The 15,529-nt window shown below is 45.2% G+C and overlaps 1 protein-coding gene across 1 annotated transcript in view; it reads right to left on the minus strand.

Moving 5' to 3' along the window:
* LOC141100441 (uncharacterized) overlaps positions 1-15,529 on the minus strand; it is a 50,768-nt gene extending 35,239 nt beyond the window's left edge. Inside the window, exons 1-2 of the mRNA XM_073588951.1 lie at positions 15,517-15,529; positions 15,298-15,402 (exon numbers count right to left, since the gene is read on the minus strand). Coding sequence (XP_073445052.1) covers positions 15,298-15,402; positions 15,517-15,529 — 118 coding nt within the window. The remainder of the gene's footprint in view (positions 1-15,297; positions 15,403-15,516) is intronic.

Below are 15,529 nucleotides of genomic sequence, written 5' to 3' on the forward strand. Positions count from 1 at the left end.
CCGAACTCCAGATGCGCCAAACTCGCTTTGCCGCCAAACTCCAGATGCGCCGAACTCCAGAAGCGCCAAACTCCAGATGCGCCGAACTCCAGATGCGCCGAAGTCGCTTCGCCGCCGAACTCCAGATGCGCCGAACTCCAGATGCGCCGAACTCCAGATGCGTCGAACTCGCTTCGCCGCCGAACTCCAGATGCGCCGAACTCCAGATGCACCGAACTCCAGATGCGCCGAAGTCGTTTCGCTGCCGAACTCCAGATGTGCCGAACTCCAGATGCGCCGAACTGCAGATGCGCCAAACTCGTTTCGCTGCCGAACTCCAGATGCGCCAAACTCCAGATGCGCCGAACTCCAGATGCGCCGAACTGCAGATGCGCCGAACTCATTTAGCTACCGAACTCTAGATGCGCCGAACTCCAGATGCGCCAAACTCGTTTCAATGCCGAACTCCAGATGCGCCGAACTCCAGATGCGCCGAACTCCTGATGCGCAGAATTAGTTTCGCTGCCGAACTCCAGATGCGCTGAACTTGCTTCGCCGCCGAACTCCAGATGCGCCGAACTCCAGATGCGCCGAACTCCAGATGCGCCGAACTCGTTTCGCTGCCGAACTCGTTTCGCTGCCGAACTCCCGATGCGCCGAACTCCAGATGCGCCGAACTCGCTTTGCTGCCGAACTCCAGATGCGCCGAACTCTCTTCGCCGCCGAACTCCAGATGCGCCAAACTCCAGATGCGCTGAACTCCAGATGCGCCGAACTCGTTTCGCTGCCGAACTCCAGATGCGCCGAACTCCAGATACGCCGAACTCCAGATGCGCCGAACTCCAGATGCGCCGAACTTGTTTCGCTGCCGAACTCCAGATGCGCCGAACTCGCTTCGCCGCCGAACTCCAGATGCGCCGAACTCCAGATGCGCCAAACTCATTTCGCTGCCGAACTCCAGATGCCCCGAACTCCACATGCGCCAAACTCCACATGCGCCAAACTCCAGATGCGCCGAACTCCAGATGCGCCGAACTCATTTCGCTGCCGAACTCCAGATGCCCCGAACACCAGATGCGCCGAACTCCAGATGCGCCAAACTCGTTTCGCTGCCGAACTCCAGATGCGCCGAAGTCGCTTTGCCGCCGAACTCCAGATGCGCCGAACTCCAGAAGCGCCAAACTCCAGATGCGCCGAACTCCAGATGCGCCGAACTCGCTTCGCCGCTGAACTCCAGATGCGCCGAATTCCAGATGCGCCGAACTCCAGATGCGCCAAACTCGCTTTGCCGCCAAACTCCAGATGCGCCGAACTCCAGAAGCGCCAAACTCCAGATGCGCCGAACTCCAGATGCGCCGAAGTCGCTTCGCCGCCGAACTCCAGATGCGCCGAACTCCAGATGCGCCGAACTCATTTCGCTGCCGAGCTCCAGATGCGCCGAACTCCAGATGCGCCGAACTCCAGATGCGCCGAACTTGTTTCGCTGCCGAACTCCAGATGCGCCGAACTCATTTAGCTACCGAACTCCAGATGCGCCGAACTCCAGATGCGCCGAACTTGTTTCGCTGCCAAACTCCAGATGCGCCGAACTCGCTTCGCCGCCGAACTCCAGATGCGCCAATCTCAAGATGCGCCGAAGTCCAGATGCGCCGAACTCCAGATGCGCTGAACTCGTTTCACTGCCGAACTCCAGATGCGCCGAACTCCAGATGCGCCGAACTCCAGATGCCCCGAACTCGTTTCGCTGCCGAACTCCAGATGTGCCGAACTCCAGATGCGCCGAACTCGTTTCGCTGCCGAACTCCAGATGCTCCGAACTCCAGATGCGCCGAACTCCAGATGCGCCGAACTCGTTTCGCTGCCGAACTCCAGATGCGCCGAACTCCAGATGCGCTGAACTCCAGATGCGCCGAACTCCAGATGCGCCGAACTCGTTTCGCTACCGAACTCAAAAAATAACTTTAGAAATATGATCCTCTACCTTATTAGAATTACAGCTATACACTTTAATGCTACATACCTGTGGATACCAGCTGCATTCTGTAGTCTACTCCACTCCTCTCCGTAAATGTAAAGATCACTGTCCTCAGTGCATAATTGCAGCTGGTTTTATTCTCAAAATGTGCCCTCCCACTGCCGGTGTCATTGCCTTCCTGTCTTCAGAAAGCAAGAGAATTTCTACTCTAGTTCCACCTCTTAGAAGAAGAAAATTTCTTCATTCTATTTCAACCCTTTAACAAGCCTTCCCACATGACATGGAGTAAGAACTAGTGTTGAGCATTCCGATACCGCAAGTATCGGGTATCGGCCGATACTTGCTGTATCGGAATTCCGATACCGACTTCCGATATTTTTTCAATATCGGAATTCGGCATCGGAATCAGAAGTTCAAAGTTGATTGACAGACTGACGTCATCATGATGCGCGGTGTGTGCGCATCATGATGCGCCGTCATTTCGGGCCTTCCGGGGGTCTCTGCCGGCCTGCCGGGGGGCTGTGCCGGCCTGCCGGGGGGCTGTGTGGACTGCCCGGGGTCTGTACCGGCCTGCCGGGGGGCTGTGCCGGCCTGCCGGTGGTCTGTGCACCCTGTGGGGGTCTGTACCGGCCTGCCGGGGGGCTGTGCCGGCCTGCCGGTGGTCTGTGCACCCTGTGGGGGTCTGTACCGGCCTGCCGGGGGGCTGTGCCGGCCTGCCGGGGGGCTGTGCACCCTGTGGGGGTCTGTACCGGCCTGCCGGGGGGCTGTGCCGGCCTGCTGGGGGGCTGTGCTGATGTCCGGGGGTCTGTGCAAGCATCGTCCGATGGGACTACAAGTCCCATCGGGCGATGCCTGCTACCATGACAGTGATTGACACATTAGCCAATGATGGGACAGTAGTAGTCCCATCATCCGGCTAATGTGTTAAATGTTAAAAAAAAAAAAAATAAATACTACATACATACTACATGCATGCTACATACATACTACATACATACTACATATATACTACATACATACTACATACATACTGCATGCTACATACATACTACATACATACTACATATATACTACATACATACTACATACATACTGCATGCTACATACATACTACATACATACTACATGCATGCTACATACATACTACATGCTACATGCATGCTACATATATACTACATACATACTACATGCATGCTACATACATACTACATGCTACATACATGCTACATATATACTACATACATACTACATACATACTGCATGCTACATACATACTACATGCATGCTACATACATACTACATACATACTACATGCATGCTACATACATACTACATGCTACATACATGCTACATACATACTACATACATACTACATGCATGCTACATACATACTACATGCTACATACATGCTACATATATACTACATACATACTACATACATACTGCATGCTACATACATACTACATGCATGCTACATACATACTACATACATACTACATGCATGCTACATACATACTACATGCTACATGCATGCTACATACATACTACATACATACTACATGCATGCTACATACATACTACATGCTACATACATGCTACATATATACTACATACATACTACATACATACTGCATGCTACATACATACTACATGCATGCTACATACATACTACATACATACTACATGCATGCTACATACATACTACATGCATGCTACATACATGCTACATGCATGCTACATGCATGCTACATACATACTACATGCATGCTACATACATACTACATACATACTACATGCTACATGCATGCTACATACATACTACATACATACTACATACATACTACATACATACTACATGCTACATACATACCACATATATACTACATACATACTACATACAATACATTCATACAATACATACATAGACATACAGTACATATAACATAGAGTAACATACTTACCAATACTTGTCACATTGTTCCCCGAAGCCATTGTCGTCTACGGAATAAATATTAACATAACAAACCACAAAAATACTCACCCACGATCCGAAGCAGTCCACGAGTGTGTCCCACGACGATCTTGGGTAGAGAACTGCAGCATCAGATGATGCTGCCGTTCTCTACGGGCTGCAGGAATCCAATGACGGAAGGTAGGTATCCTTCCGCCCTGTATTCCTCCGCCACTTAAAAAAAAAAAAGTCCCTAGTCTCACTTTATGCCATTGCTGCGTGGGAAATTCCCACACAGCAATGGCATAAAGTGAGACTAGGGACTTTTTTTTTTTTTAAGTGGCGGAGGAATACAGTGCTGAAGGATACCTACCTTCCGTCATTGGATTCCTGCAGCCCGTAGAGAACGGCAGCAACAGCTGATGCTGCAGTTCTCTACCCAAGATCGTCGTGGGACACACTCGTGGACTGCTTCGGATCGTGGGTGAGTATTTTTGTGGTTTGTTATGTTAATATTTATTCCGGAAAGACAATGGCTTCGGGGAACAATGTGACAAGTATTGGTAAGTATGTTACTCTATGTTATATGTACTGTATGTCTATGTATGTATTGTATGAATGTATTGTATGTAGTATGTATGTAGTATATATGTGGTATGTATGTAGCATGTAGTATGTATGTAGTATGTATGTAGCATGCATGTAGTATATATGTAGTATGTATGTAGCATGTAGTATGTATGAAGCATGCATGTAGTATATATGTAGTATGTATGTAGCATGCATGTAGTATATATGTAGTATGTAGCATGTAGTATGCATGTAGTATGTATGTAGCATGCATGTAGTATGTATGTGGTATGTATGTAGCATGTATGTATTGTATGTAGCATGCATGTAGTATGTATGTGTTATGTATGTAGCATGTAGCATGTATGTAGTATGTATGTATGTAGCATGTATGTAGTATATATGTGGTATGTATGTAGCATGCATGTAGTATATATGTGTTATGTATGTAGCATGTATGTAGTATGTATGTATGTAGCATGTATGTAGTATATATGTGGTATGTATGTAGCATGTAGTTTGTATGTAGCATGCAGTATGTATGTAGCATGCATGTAGTATATATGTAGTATGTATGTAGTATATATGTAGTATGTATGTTGCATGTAGTATGTATGTAGTATGTATGTAGTATGTATGTAGTATATATGTAGTATGTATGTTGCATGTAGTATTTATGTAGTATGAATGTAGCATGTAATTTTTTTTTTTTTTTTTTTTTTTTTTACATTTAACACATTAGCCGGATGATGGGACTACTACTGTCCCATCATTGGCTAATGTGTCAATCACTGTCATGGTAGCAGGCATCGCCCGATGGGACTTGTAGTCCCATCGGACGATGCCTGCACAGACCCCCGAAGCCTGCACAGACCACCGGCAGGCCGGCACAGCCCCCCGGCAGGCCGGCACAGCCCCCCGGAGCCTGCACAGCCCCCCGGCAGGCCGGCATAGCCCCCCGGCAGGCCGGCACAGCCCCCCGGAGCCTGCACAGCCCCCCGGCAGGCCGGCACAGCCCCCCGGCAGGCCGGCACAGCCCACCGGAGCCTGCACAGACCACCGGCAGGCCGGCACAGCCCCCCGGCAGGCCGGCACAGACCACCGGAGCCTGCACAGACCCCCTGGCAGGCCGGCACAGCCCCCCGAAAGGCCCGTACAGACCCCAGAGAGGCTGTACAAGGGCAGGAAAGGGTTTTTCTTATTCCGATACCGGAAGTCCCATAGACTTGAATGGGACTTCCGGTATCGGAATCGGCGATACCGATACTTTTTTTAAAGATCGGCCGATACCATCCGATACGATACTTTGAAGTATCGGACGGTATCGCTCAACTCTAGTAAGAACCCAAACCAGACCCTCTATTTGTCACAAGTTTTCATTAGTGCAAAACAATATGTCAGACCTGGCTAGGTGAGAGGTCTCTGACATGATCTATAAGTTACCCTGTGGATAGGTGACAACAATCCATAGAAATGTTCAGTGCTTCATCGATTGTCCTGTGCGTCCTACAGTGGGTATGGAAAGTTTAATTAAACACAGCTGGACTCTAATGAAGGAGTAGAACCATCTCAATGAGGATCACAAAGAAATGGACAGCATGTGACTTAAATATGAGTGCCTGAGCAAAGGGTCTGAATACTTATGACCATGTGATATTTCAGTTTTTCTTTTTTAATTAATAAATTTGCAAAAATTTCTACATTTCTGTTTTTTCCAGTCAGGATGCAGAGTGTACATTAGGCCTCTTTCACACATCCGGTTTGTGCCGTCAGGCACAATCCGGCATGTGTGTAAAAAAACGGATCCGTTTTTTTTTACCGCCGGATGCGTTTTTTTGTCATTGAGAAGCACATGCGCCGGATCGCGCCGCATGTGCTTCCGTTTGTTCCGGTTTTTACCGGATCCGGCTGAATTCCTCTGTCCGGCGGCCGGACAGGACGGGTGCTGCAGCGTTTTTTTGTCCGGCGAAAAAAGCCGGACATGGCCGGATGCGGCTCTGCGGGACAATGTTACGCTATGGCACATTCCGGCCGCTGGATCAGGCTTCTACCTGATCCGGCCACCGCATGCACGGTTTTACCCTGTGCGCATGCCCGGATATCTCTCTCTCTCTTTCATACCCCGTTCTCTCTCTCTCTCTTTCATACCCCGTTCTCTCTCTCTCTCTTTCATACCCCGTTCTCTCTCGCTCTCTTTCATACCCCGTTCTCTCTCTCTCTCTTTCATACCCCGTTCTCTCTCTCTCTTTCATACCCCGTTCTCTCTTTTTCATACCCTGTTCACTGGCTCGTGGATCCTTTTCTTCCCCCGCAACTCCGCAACATAGCTGTGTCAGGCGCCGTAAGATGCGCCGCATATACTTCCGGTCCCTCCATTCACGGCTGGATCCGGCACTCCATGTTTTTGCCGCACGGAGCCGGAATGCCACCGACGGACGTGTGAAAGTAGCCTTAATTAGAAAAAAAGGAACTTTGCTTCATTGCAGCCATTTGGTAAATTCAAAGAGTGAAAAATGTAAAGGGGTCTGAATACTTTTCGTACCCACTGTAACTGTGGCAACTTGCCATAAACTTTAGTTCTAATTCTACGCCTTCTATCATTCTGTGTTTACAGCTCCTATGCAGACTGTCATAATTAACACTCTTGTGCATGCGCGCTGATGATATACAGAAATTTCCACTTCTGTCTATCAGACAAGAATGACCGTATATTGCATATGTGCGATAATGCAGAATTCGCGTTGTGGTTGTGTGTAGCTGGATTTGGGGCAAAGCATATCCAAAAGGTGAAACGCGCATCGGTCACTAGTCTAAAGCCGATTACCTATTATATATGTAGACACTCCTATGGTTTCTCTATTTCCCCTGATGAAGCTGCTGCCAGCAGCGATACGCATGGGGCTCATATTCATGACATTATAACTGTGCTCTTTTGATGCCTTTTTTAATTCTCTCCCAGCTCTTTGGGCATCACATTATTGGTTTTGTATGCTCTCTTTGCTATTCTCAGTTTATCATTTTGGAAATATAGTTCATCTCTTTATGAGTAGTTAATATACCTTCATATTTACCAATACCGCATGTATAGTGTCAATATATTTACTATATTTCTGTACTTTATTATTGAGGCTTTCGTTATTGTTTATTGGTTTATTACTTCATATTCCATTATACTCATAGTATCTATACCAAGGCTCAGACTTTATGGTATATATTCTCTTTACTAGATATTATATATTCTACATTTTTACTAACTGGAACTGATCTATAAGTCTACATCAGACTCTCGTTTTTGAGAATATTAATATATGTTACTAGCTACTAGCCACTGTTAATGGTCTTCGGGGGCGCAGGCAATTTCAGCAAAAGCAAGCTGGTCAAATGTAAATGTACTTCATGAGATGATGAACACAGACAGGAATTTATATATGTAGATTGGTAATACAATAAGTTGTTTTGATAAGTAGAGGCCAAAAGATGTTTTCCTGCTGAGGTGCCACCTGCAGGTCATTGTGTCTTTCTGCAGGTTTGTGAAAATGAATGTTTTAACTGTATTTAGTGATAAAATTGTGAATGTGTGGTTTGTTTGGCTGTTTTCTTGCTGAAGGGAGCAAGTTTACCATTCAAATGGTGTATCGTGTGTGTGTGTGTGTGGGGGAAGTAAATCAACGAAAAAGCAGTGCATGTTTATACAAATGTGTTTGCACACTTCACTGCAGGTGTCAAATATGCAATCCTCCAATGTGCCTGAAATAGGCTGGGCAAGCAGTTGAGCAAGCTGGAAAGACCCCAAGGCAAATGTTTGGATTTGTTTGTGATGTCTGTAAGCAGCTTTGTGGTAGTGTGTTTTGGAGTACTGTTGTGCCACCTGCAGGTCATTTTTCCTTACTGCAGGTTTATGAAAATTAATGTTTAAACTGTATTTTGCGATCAAATTGTGGATGTGTGGTTTGCTTGGCTATTTTCTTGCTGAAGGGGGCAAGTTTACCTTTCAAATGGTGTATCATTTGTGTGTGTGTGTGTGTGTGTGGGTGCAGTATGAATGGGGATACAAAGGAATCGCCGAAAAGCAGTGTTTAGAAATAATAGAATAGATTCCAGTTATCTTTTTAATGGTTTCCCACCACTTGTCTATATTCTACTATCTAATATATAAATCTCAAAGTGTGTATGTATGTATGTATGTCCGGGATAGGCATCCGCACCGTCGCAGCTACAGCCACAAAATTTGGCACAGTCACACATCTGGACCCCGAGAGCGTCCTAAGCTGTGTTGTGACGTGAAATTTTAACCCCGCACATTCCAATTCACCAAACAATTTTGCCCTTATCTACATACTGGGGGAAAAAGTGTGTGCGTGTCAAGCCCCGCCCCTCATTATGATGTCATAATGCCCCTATTTGCATAATGGGGAAACAGTGTGTGCGTATCAAGCCCCGCCCCTCATTATGATGTCACAATGGTTGCCATGGCGACGCTGATGTCATCATAGGTTGCAAGCCCCACAGCTCATTATGATGTCATAATGGTTGACTATGGAATGGAAGATGTGTGATGGGTATATGGGCACGGGACTATGGGATGGCGGATATGTATATTGGCACGGGACTATGGGATGGCGGATATGTATGACGGGTATATGGGCATGGGACTATGGGATGGCGGATATGTATATGGGCAGGGGACTATGGGATGGAGGATGTGTGATGGGTATATGGGCACTGGACTATGGGATGAAGAATATGCATGATAGGTATATGGGCATGGGACTATGGTATGGTGGATATGTATGATGGGTATATGGGCATGGGACTATGAGATAAAGGATGTATGATGGGTATATGGACACTCGACTATGGGATGGAGGATATGTATGATGGGTATAAGGGCATGGGACTATGGGATGGAGGATATGTATGATGGGTATATGGGCATGGAACTATGAGATGAAGGATGTGTGATGGGTATATGGGCACTCGACTATGGAATGGCGAATATGTATGATGGGTATAAGGGCATGGGACTATGGGATGGAGGATATGTATGATGGGTATATGGGCATGGGACTATGGGATGGAGGATGTGTGATGGGTATATGGGCACAGGACTATGGGATGGCGGATATGTATATGGGCATGGGACTGTGGGATGGAGGATATGTATAATACGTATATGGGCACGGGACTATGGGATGGCGGTTATGTATGATGGGTATATGGGCATGGGACTATGAGATGGCGGATATGTATGATGGGTATATGGGCATGGAACTATGAGATGAAGGACGTGTGATGGGTATATGGGCACTCGACTATGGGATGGCAAATATGTATCATGGGTATATGGGCATGGGACTATGGGATGGAGGATATGTATGATGGGTATAGGGCACAGGCCTATGGGATGGAGGATGTGTGATGGGTCTATGGGCACTGGACTATGGGATGGAGGATATGTATGATGGGTATATGGGCACGGGACTATGGGATGGAGGATATGTATGATGGGTATATGGGCATGGGACTATGAGATGAAGGACGTGTGATGGGTATATGGGCATGGGACTATGGGATGGCGGATATGTATGTTGGGTATATGGGTACGGGACTATGGGATGGAGGATATGTATGATGGGTATATGGGCACGGGACTATGGGATGGAGGATAATTATAATTTGGTATAACTAACCACAGTTAGTTACTATGCCCGGGCAGCGCCGGGCTCTTCAGCTAGTTTACAATAAAATTATAGAAATTTCATATATATGTGCACACTGCCATGTTTATTGCCTTTGTAATTTTTTTATATTTATTTATAATACTTGTGTAGCTCCCTAATGTGACCCGGCTTTGCTTCCTCTTCCTTTGTTCATGTCTGTACTTCTGGTCATCTTTCTACGAGCCACCAGTGGGCGGTATTGCTCCTCTCAGTATCACAATCGCACCCGGGAACTATCAGTCTTGACTATGAAGTCACTGCCACAGTGAAAATCAAATTCTTTTTTTTTCTAGTAAGTCATAGGTAAATATCTTTATGCCTAAAAAGACAAACACAAGCTATGTTCACATGCTGCGTTTATTTTTCTGCATATTTGCCAGGTACATTTGTCTCTTGTGCATTAATGTTGAGTGCATAAAAAAAACACAATACAACTTATTGAGGTTTTTGCAACAAAAACGCAACAAAACCTGACACCCGCGGTTTTTTCATTTACTTATTGCTTTCTATGAGTGAAAAAAACGCTGATAGAAGTGACATGCTGAAGTTTGCAAAAACGCTGCAGTTTTCCAAAATTGACAAGAAGAAAAGCAATGTGTGCATGAGATTTCCGAAGTCTCATAGAATTTGCTGGTAGTGTAAAATGCAGCTTAAAATTCGCACACAGAAAAAACCGCAGCAAAAACGCAATGTGTGAACCGAGCCTAAGAGTGATGATACCTTTACTGGCTACCCAGAAGAATGGCATTTACAAGTTTCCAGAGCGTAGAGCCGGCTTCATCAGAAAACTCTACAAATGAGTTACTGAAAGAAGAGCAAACCAAACACTATATGGGACTAAGTGACCTAATTACCTCCACTATATGGGACTAAGTGACCTAATTGCCCCCACTATATGGGACTAAGTGACCTAATTGCCCCCACTATATGGGACTAAGTGACCTAATTGCCCCCACTATATGGGACTAAGTGACCTAATTACCTCCACTATATGGGACTAAGTGACCTAATTGCCCCCACTATATGGGACTAAGTGACCTAATTGCCCCCACTATATGGGACTAAGTGACCTAATTGCCCCCACTATATGGGACTAAGTGATCTAATTGCCCCCACTATATGGGACTAAGTGACCTAATTGCCCCCACTATATGGGACTAAGTGATCTAATTACTCCCACTATATGGGACTAAGTGACCTAATTGCCCCCACTATATGGGAGTAAGTGACCTAATTGCCCCCACTATATGGGACTAAGTGACCTAATTGCCCCCACTATATGGGAGTAAGTGACCTAATTGCCCCCACTATATGGGACTAAGTGATCTAATTGCCCCCACTATATGGGACTAAGTGATCTAATTGCCCCCACTATATGGGACTAAGTGACCTAATTGCCCCCACTATATGGGACTAAGTGATCTAATTGCCCCCACTATATGGGACTAAGTGACCTAATTGCCCCCACTATATGGGACTAAGTGATCTAATTGCCCCCACTATATGGGACTAAGTGACCTAATTGCCCCCACTATATGGGACTAAGTGACCTAATTGCCCCCACTATATGGGAGTAAGTGACCTAATTGCCCCCACTATATGGGACTAAGAGATCTAATTGCCCCCACTATATGGGACTAAGTGACCTAATTGCCCCCACTATATGGGACTAAGTGATCTAATTACTCCCACTATATGGGACTAAGTGACCTAATTACCCCCACTATATGGGAGTAAGTGACCTAATTGCCCCCACTATATGGGACTAAGTGATCTAATTGCCCCCACTATATGGGACTAAGTGACCTAATTGCCCCCACAATATGGGACTAAGTGATCTAATTGCCCCCACTATATGGGACTAAGTGACCTAATTGCCCCCACTATATGGGAGTAAGTGACCTAATTGCCCCCACTATATGGGACTAAGTGATCTAATTGCCCCCACTATATGGGACTAAGTGACCTAATTGCCCCCACTATATGGGACTAAGTGATCTAATTACTCCCACTATATGGGAGTAAGTGACCTAATTGCCCCCACTATATGGGACTAAGTGATCTAATTGCCCCCACTATATGGGACTAAGTGACCTAATTGCCCCCACAATATGGGACTAAGTGACCTAATTACCCCCACTATATGGGACTAAGTGACCTAATTGCCCCCACTATATGGGACTAAGTGACCTAATTGCCCCCACTATATGGGACCAACTGACCTAATTGCCCCCACTATATGGGAGTAACTGACCTAATTGCCCCCACTATATGGGACTAACTGACCTAATTGCCCCCACTATATGGGAGTAACTGACCTAATTGCCCCCACTATATGGGAGTAACTGACCTAATTGCCCCCACTATATGGGACTAAGTGACCTAATTACCCCCGCTACATGGGACTGACTGATATAATTGCCCCCACTATATGGGACTAAGTGACCTAATTGCCCCCGCTACATGGGACTGACTGATATAATTGCCCCCACTATATGGGACTAAGTGACCTAATTGCCCCCGCTACATGGGACTGACTGATATAATTGCCCCCACTATATGGCACTAAGTGACCTAACTGCCCCCACTATATGGCACTAAGTGACCTAATTGCCCCCACTATATGGTACTGACTGATATAATTGCCCCCACTATATGGGACTAGCTGATATAATTGCCCCCACTACTGTACATACATTCCCTACTTGTATTCTCAGGATAATTAATCAACTCAACTAAATTGTAATTCCGGACAACAGAAGAAGATTTCCAGTAGAATCTTGTGCTTTTAATATTGAACATCAGTTTATTGAGTTAATAAATAAAGGTTATATTTTATTCACAGTGGAATCTTTAGTTCCGGATTATTTGCCTTATGGTGATATGTAAATAATGAATGAAATGCCCTGCACTGATTCCGAAAAAATCTTAGGCTATGTGCACACGCTGCGGATTCACCCGAGGATTTGTATCTACGGATTCGCAGTTAAAACGGCAGCTAAAATGACCTGCGGTTTTATCTGCGGATTGGCCAGCGGTTTTCCCCTGCGGTTTGACACCTGGACAATGGAATAGGTGGCAAACCGCAGCGGAATCCGCAGAAAAGAAGTCACATGTCAGTTCTTTCTGCGGATTCAAAACCGCAGCTTTTCCGCAGTTGAAAATCCGCAGCGTGTGCACAGCAGATTGTAAATCCCATAGACTTACATAGTACTGTACACACTGTCTGCAGAACTGCTGCGGATCCGCAGAGGACAAATCCACAGCGTGTGCACGTAGCCTAATTGACGCTGGGGGAATATTCCACAGAACATTGTTATGATTCCTTAACCCCTTCAACACCGGGCAATTTTATCTTTTACCGTTTTTCCCTTCCCTTCTTCCAAGAGCCATAACTTTTTTATTTTTCCGTCAATATAGCTGCATGAGAGCTATGGAGAGTTTTGTTACAGGACGAGTTGTACTTTTGAATTAAGCTATTTATTTTACCATTTAGTGTACTGGAAAATGGGAACAAAATTCCAAGTAAGATGGAATTGGGAAAAAAGTGTCATTCCAAAATTGTATTTTTTGGGGTATTTTATTTACCGTGTTCACTACATGGTAAAATTGCCCTGCCATTAAGATTCTCAAGGTCATTACGAGTACACGGATACCAAACATGTATAGTTTATTTTTTATTTACGGTAAGTGGTGAAAAAATATTCCGAAATTTGTATGAAAATTTTTTTAGCATTTGTCACCATTTTCCGAGACCAGTAATTTTCCAGGATCTGGGTCTGGTGAGGGCTCATATTTTTCACCCGGAGCTGACGTTTTTATTTATACCTTTTTGGCACACGATGTTTTGATTGCTGTTAATTGAATTTTATTACAATGTTGTGGCTACCAAAAAAATTAATTCTGGCGTTTTGATATTTTTTCTCATCACGCTGTTTACCGATCAGATTAATTTATTTTATATTTTGATTGGACATTTCTGACTGAACTCAGTAATACGAAATATGTCATTTTTTTTGTTTAATTTTTAATGGTGCAAAGGGAGATGATTTGAACTTTTAGTTTTTTTTTAATTTTTAAATATTTTTTAAAACCTTTCTCTATCACTTTGTACTGAGTTCAATAGTCCTTTTTGGTGACTTGAAGCTGCAATCCTCCCGATTGCCTGTACTATACATAGCAGGGCTTCTGTGGAGCTATGTATAGCAAAATTCACGGCGTTCACAGATGGATTGTAATGACAGGCACAGGAGTCTTCAGCAGACCCTAGAATATCATGACAACCCAACGGCACACTACGATCACATGACAGGGGCGCCAATGTGATGCGCTGACAGCCGGCGTATGTTAAATTCTGCTCTCAGCTATTGACAGCGAGATTTAACTGGATCCACCCGCGGCTGTTAGAGGCACTTGATGACTGATCAAGCGAGCCATCAAGTGCAGGGAAAGATGCGTGCTCAGTATGTGAGCCCGCATCAAAGGCAGGGACACGGCCGATGACATAAATATACATCATTGATCATGAAGGTTTTAAAGTTTGCAATGTGGCTGCAACAAACAGAAAAAATCCGGGGCGCCACCCGGTAATCCAACGCCATGGAAAATGCAATACTGGTCCTTTGAATAGGTCCTCTAATCCAGCTGGATAGCTGCAGTGGGTGACAACACTACATTGCAGATGATCTCCAGTGTCTAAGTCTCCGGCCAGTCTGTAATGTTACGTATCAGCAGATAGCAACAAAGATGCATATACCCCACAGCCGATTTAGGACAGGGAATGCCAGCGGAGGTCTAATTATATTATGGTCCATAGAGGCCGGCTGGGGTGACACATGGCTACATTCATAATTTTGTATTAAAAATTAGAAAGTTAATATGAAAAAAATCAACATTCACCATTGTAAATGAAAAAGACGAAGCAGAAGAGTCAGTGACTGGTGACTGGTAGGAGTGTACAGGGTTGGTTAGAAAAGAGAAACTAAAAATAATGTTGGTAACAGAGGTGGCGATCAGACAATAAGTGATTATCAGTGGACTCAGGCACATATCCCTCAGAGGGCTCAGGTTTGAAAACGAGTAGTGTAAGTGTAATGTCTTACCTTCTGGAAATTTCCCCTGGTTTCGCCGAACTGATCTTTTTGCTTGTAGACTGTAAAAACTCTGTGAAAACTGTGTGGAAGTCAGAGTTCTAAACGCTCCGCCCCCTTCCGCGATGTATCATCGGCTGACAGCCAGACCACAGGGATATCCTGTTTAGTTAACACTCAGTACACTCTTTTTAGTTGAGCAATATCTTTTTAATCAGACTTCACACAGACCCACTGAGTGCAT

Source organism: Dendrobates tinctorius, unplaced genomic scaffold, assembly GCF_039654945.1.
Source record: "Dendrobates tinctorius isolate UK_male_01 unplaced genomic scaffold, ASM3965494v1 ptg000104l, whole genome shotgun sequence".
NCBI classification, from domain to species: domain Eukaryota; kingdom Metazoa; phylum Chordata; class Amphibia; order Anura; family Dendrobatidae; genus Dendrobates; species Dendrobates tinctorius.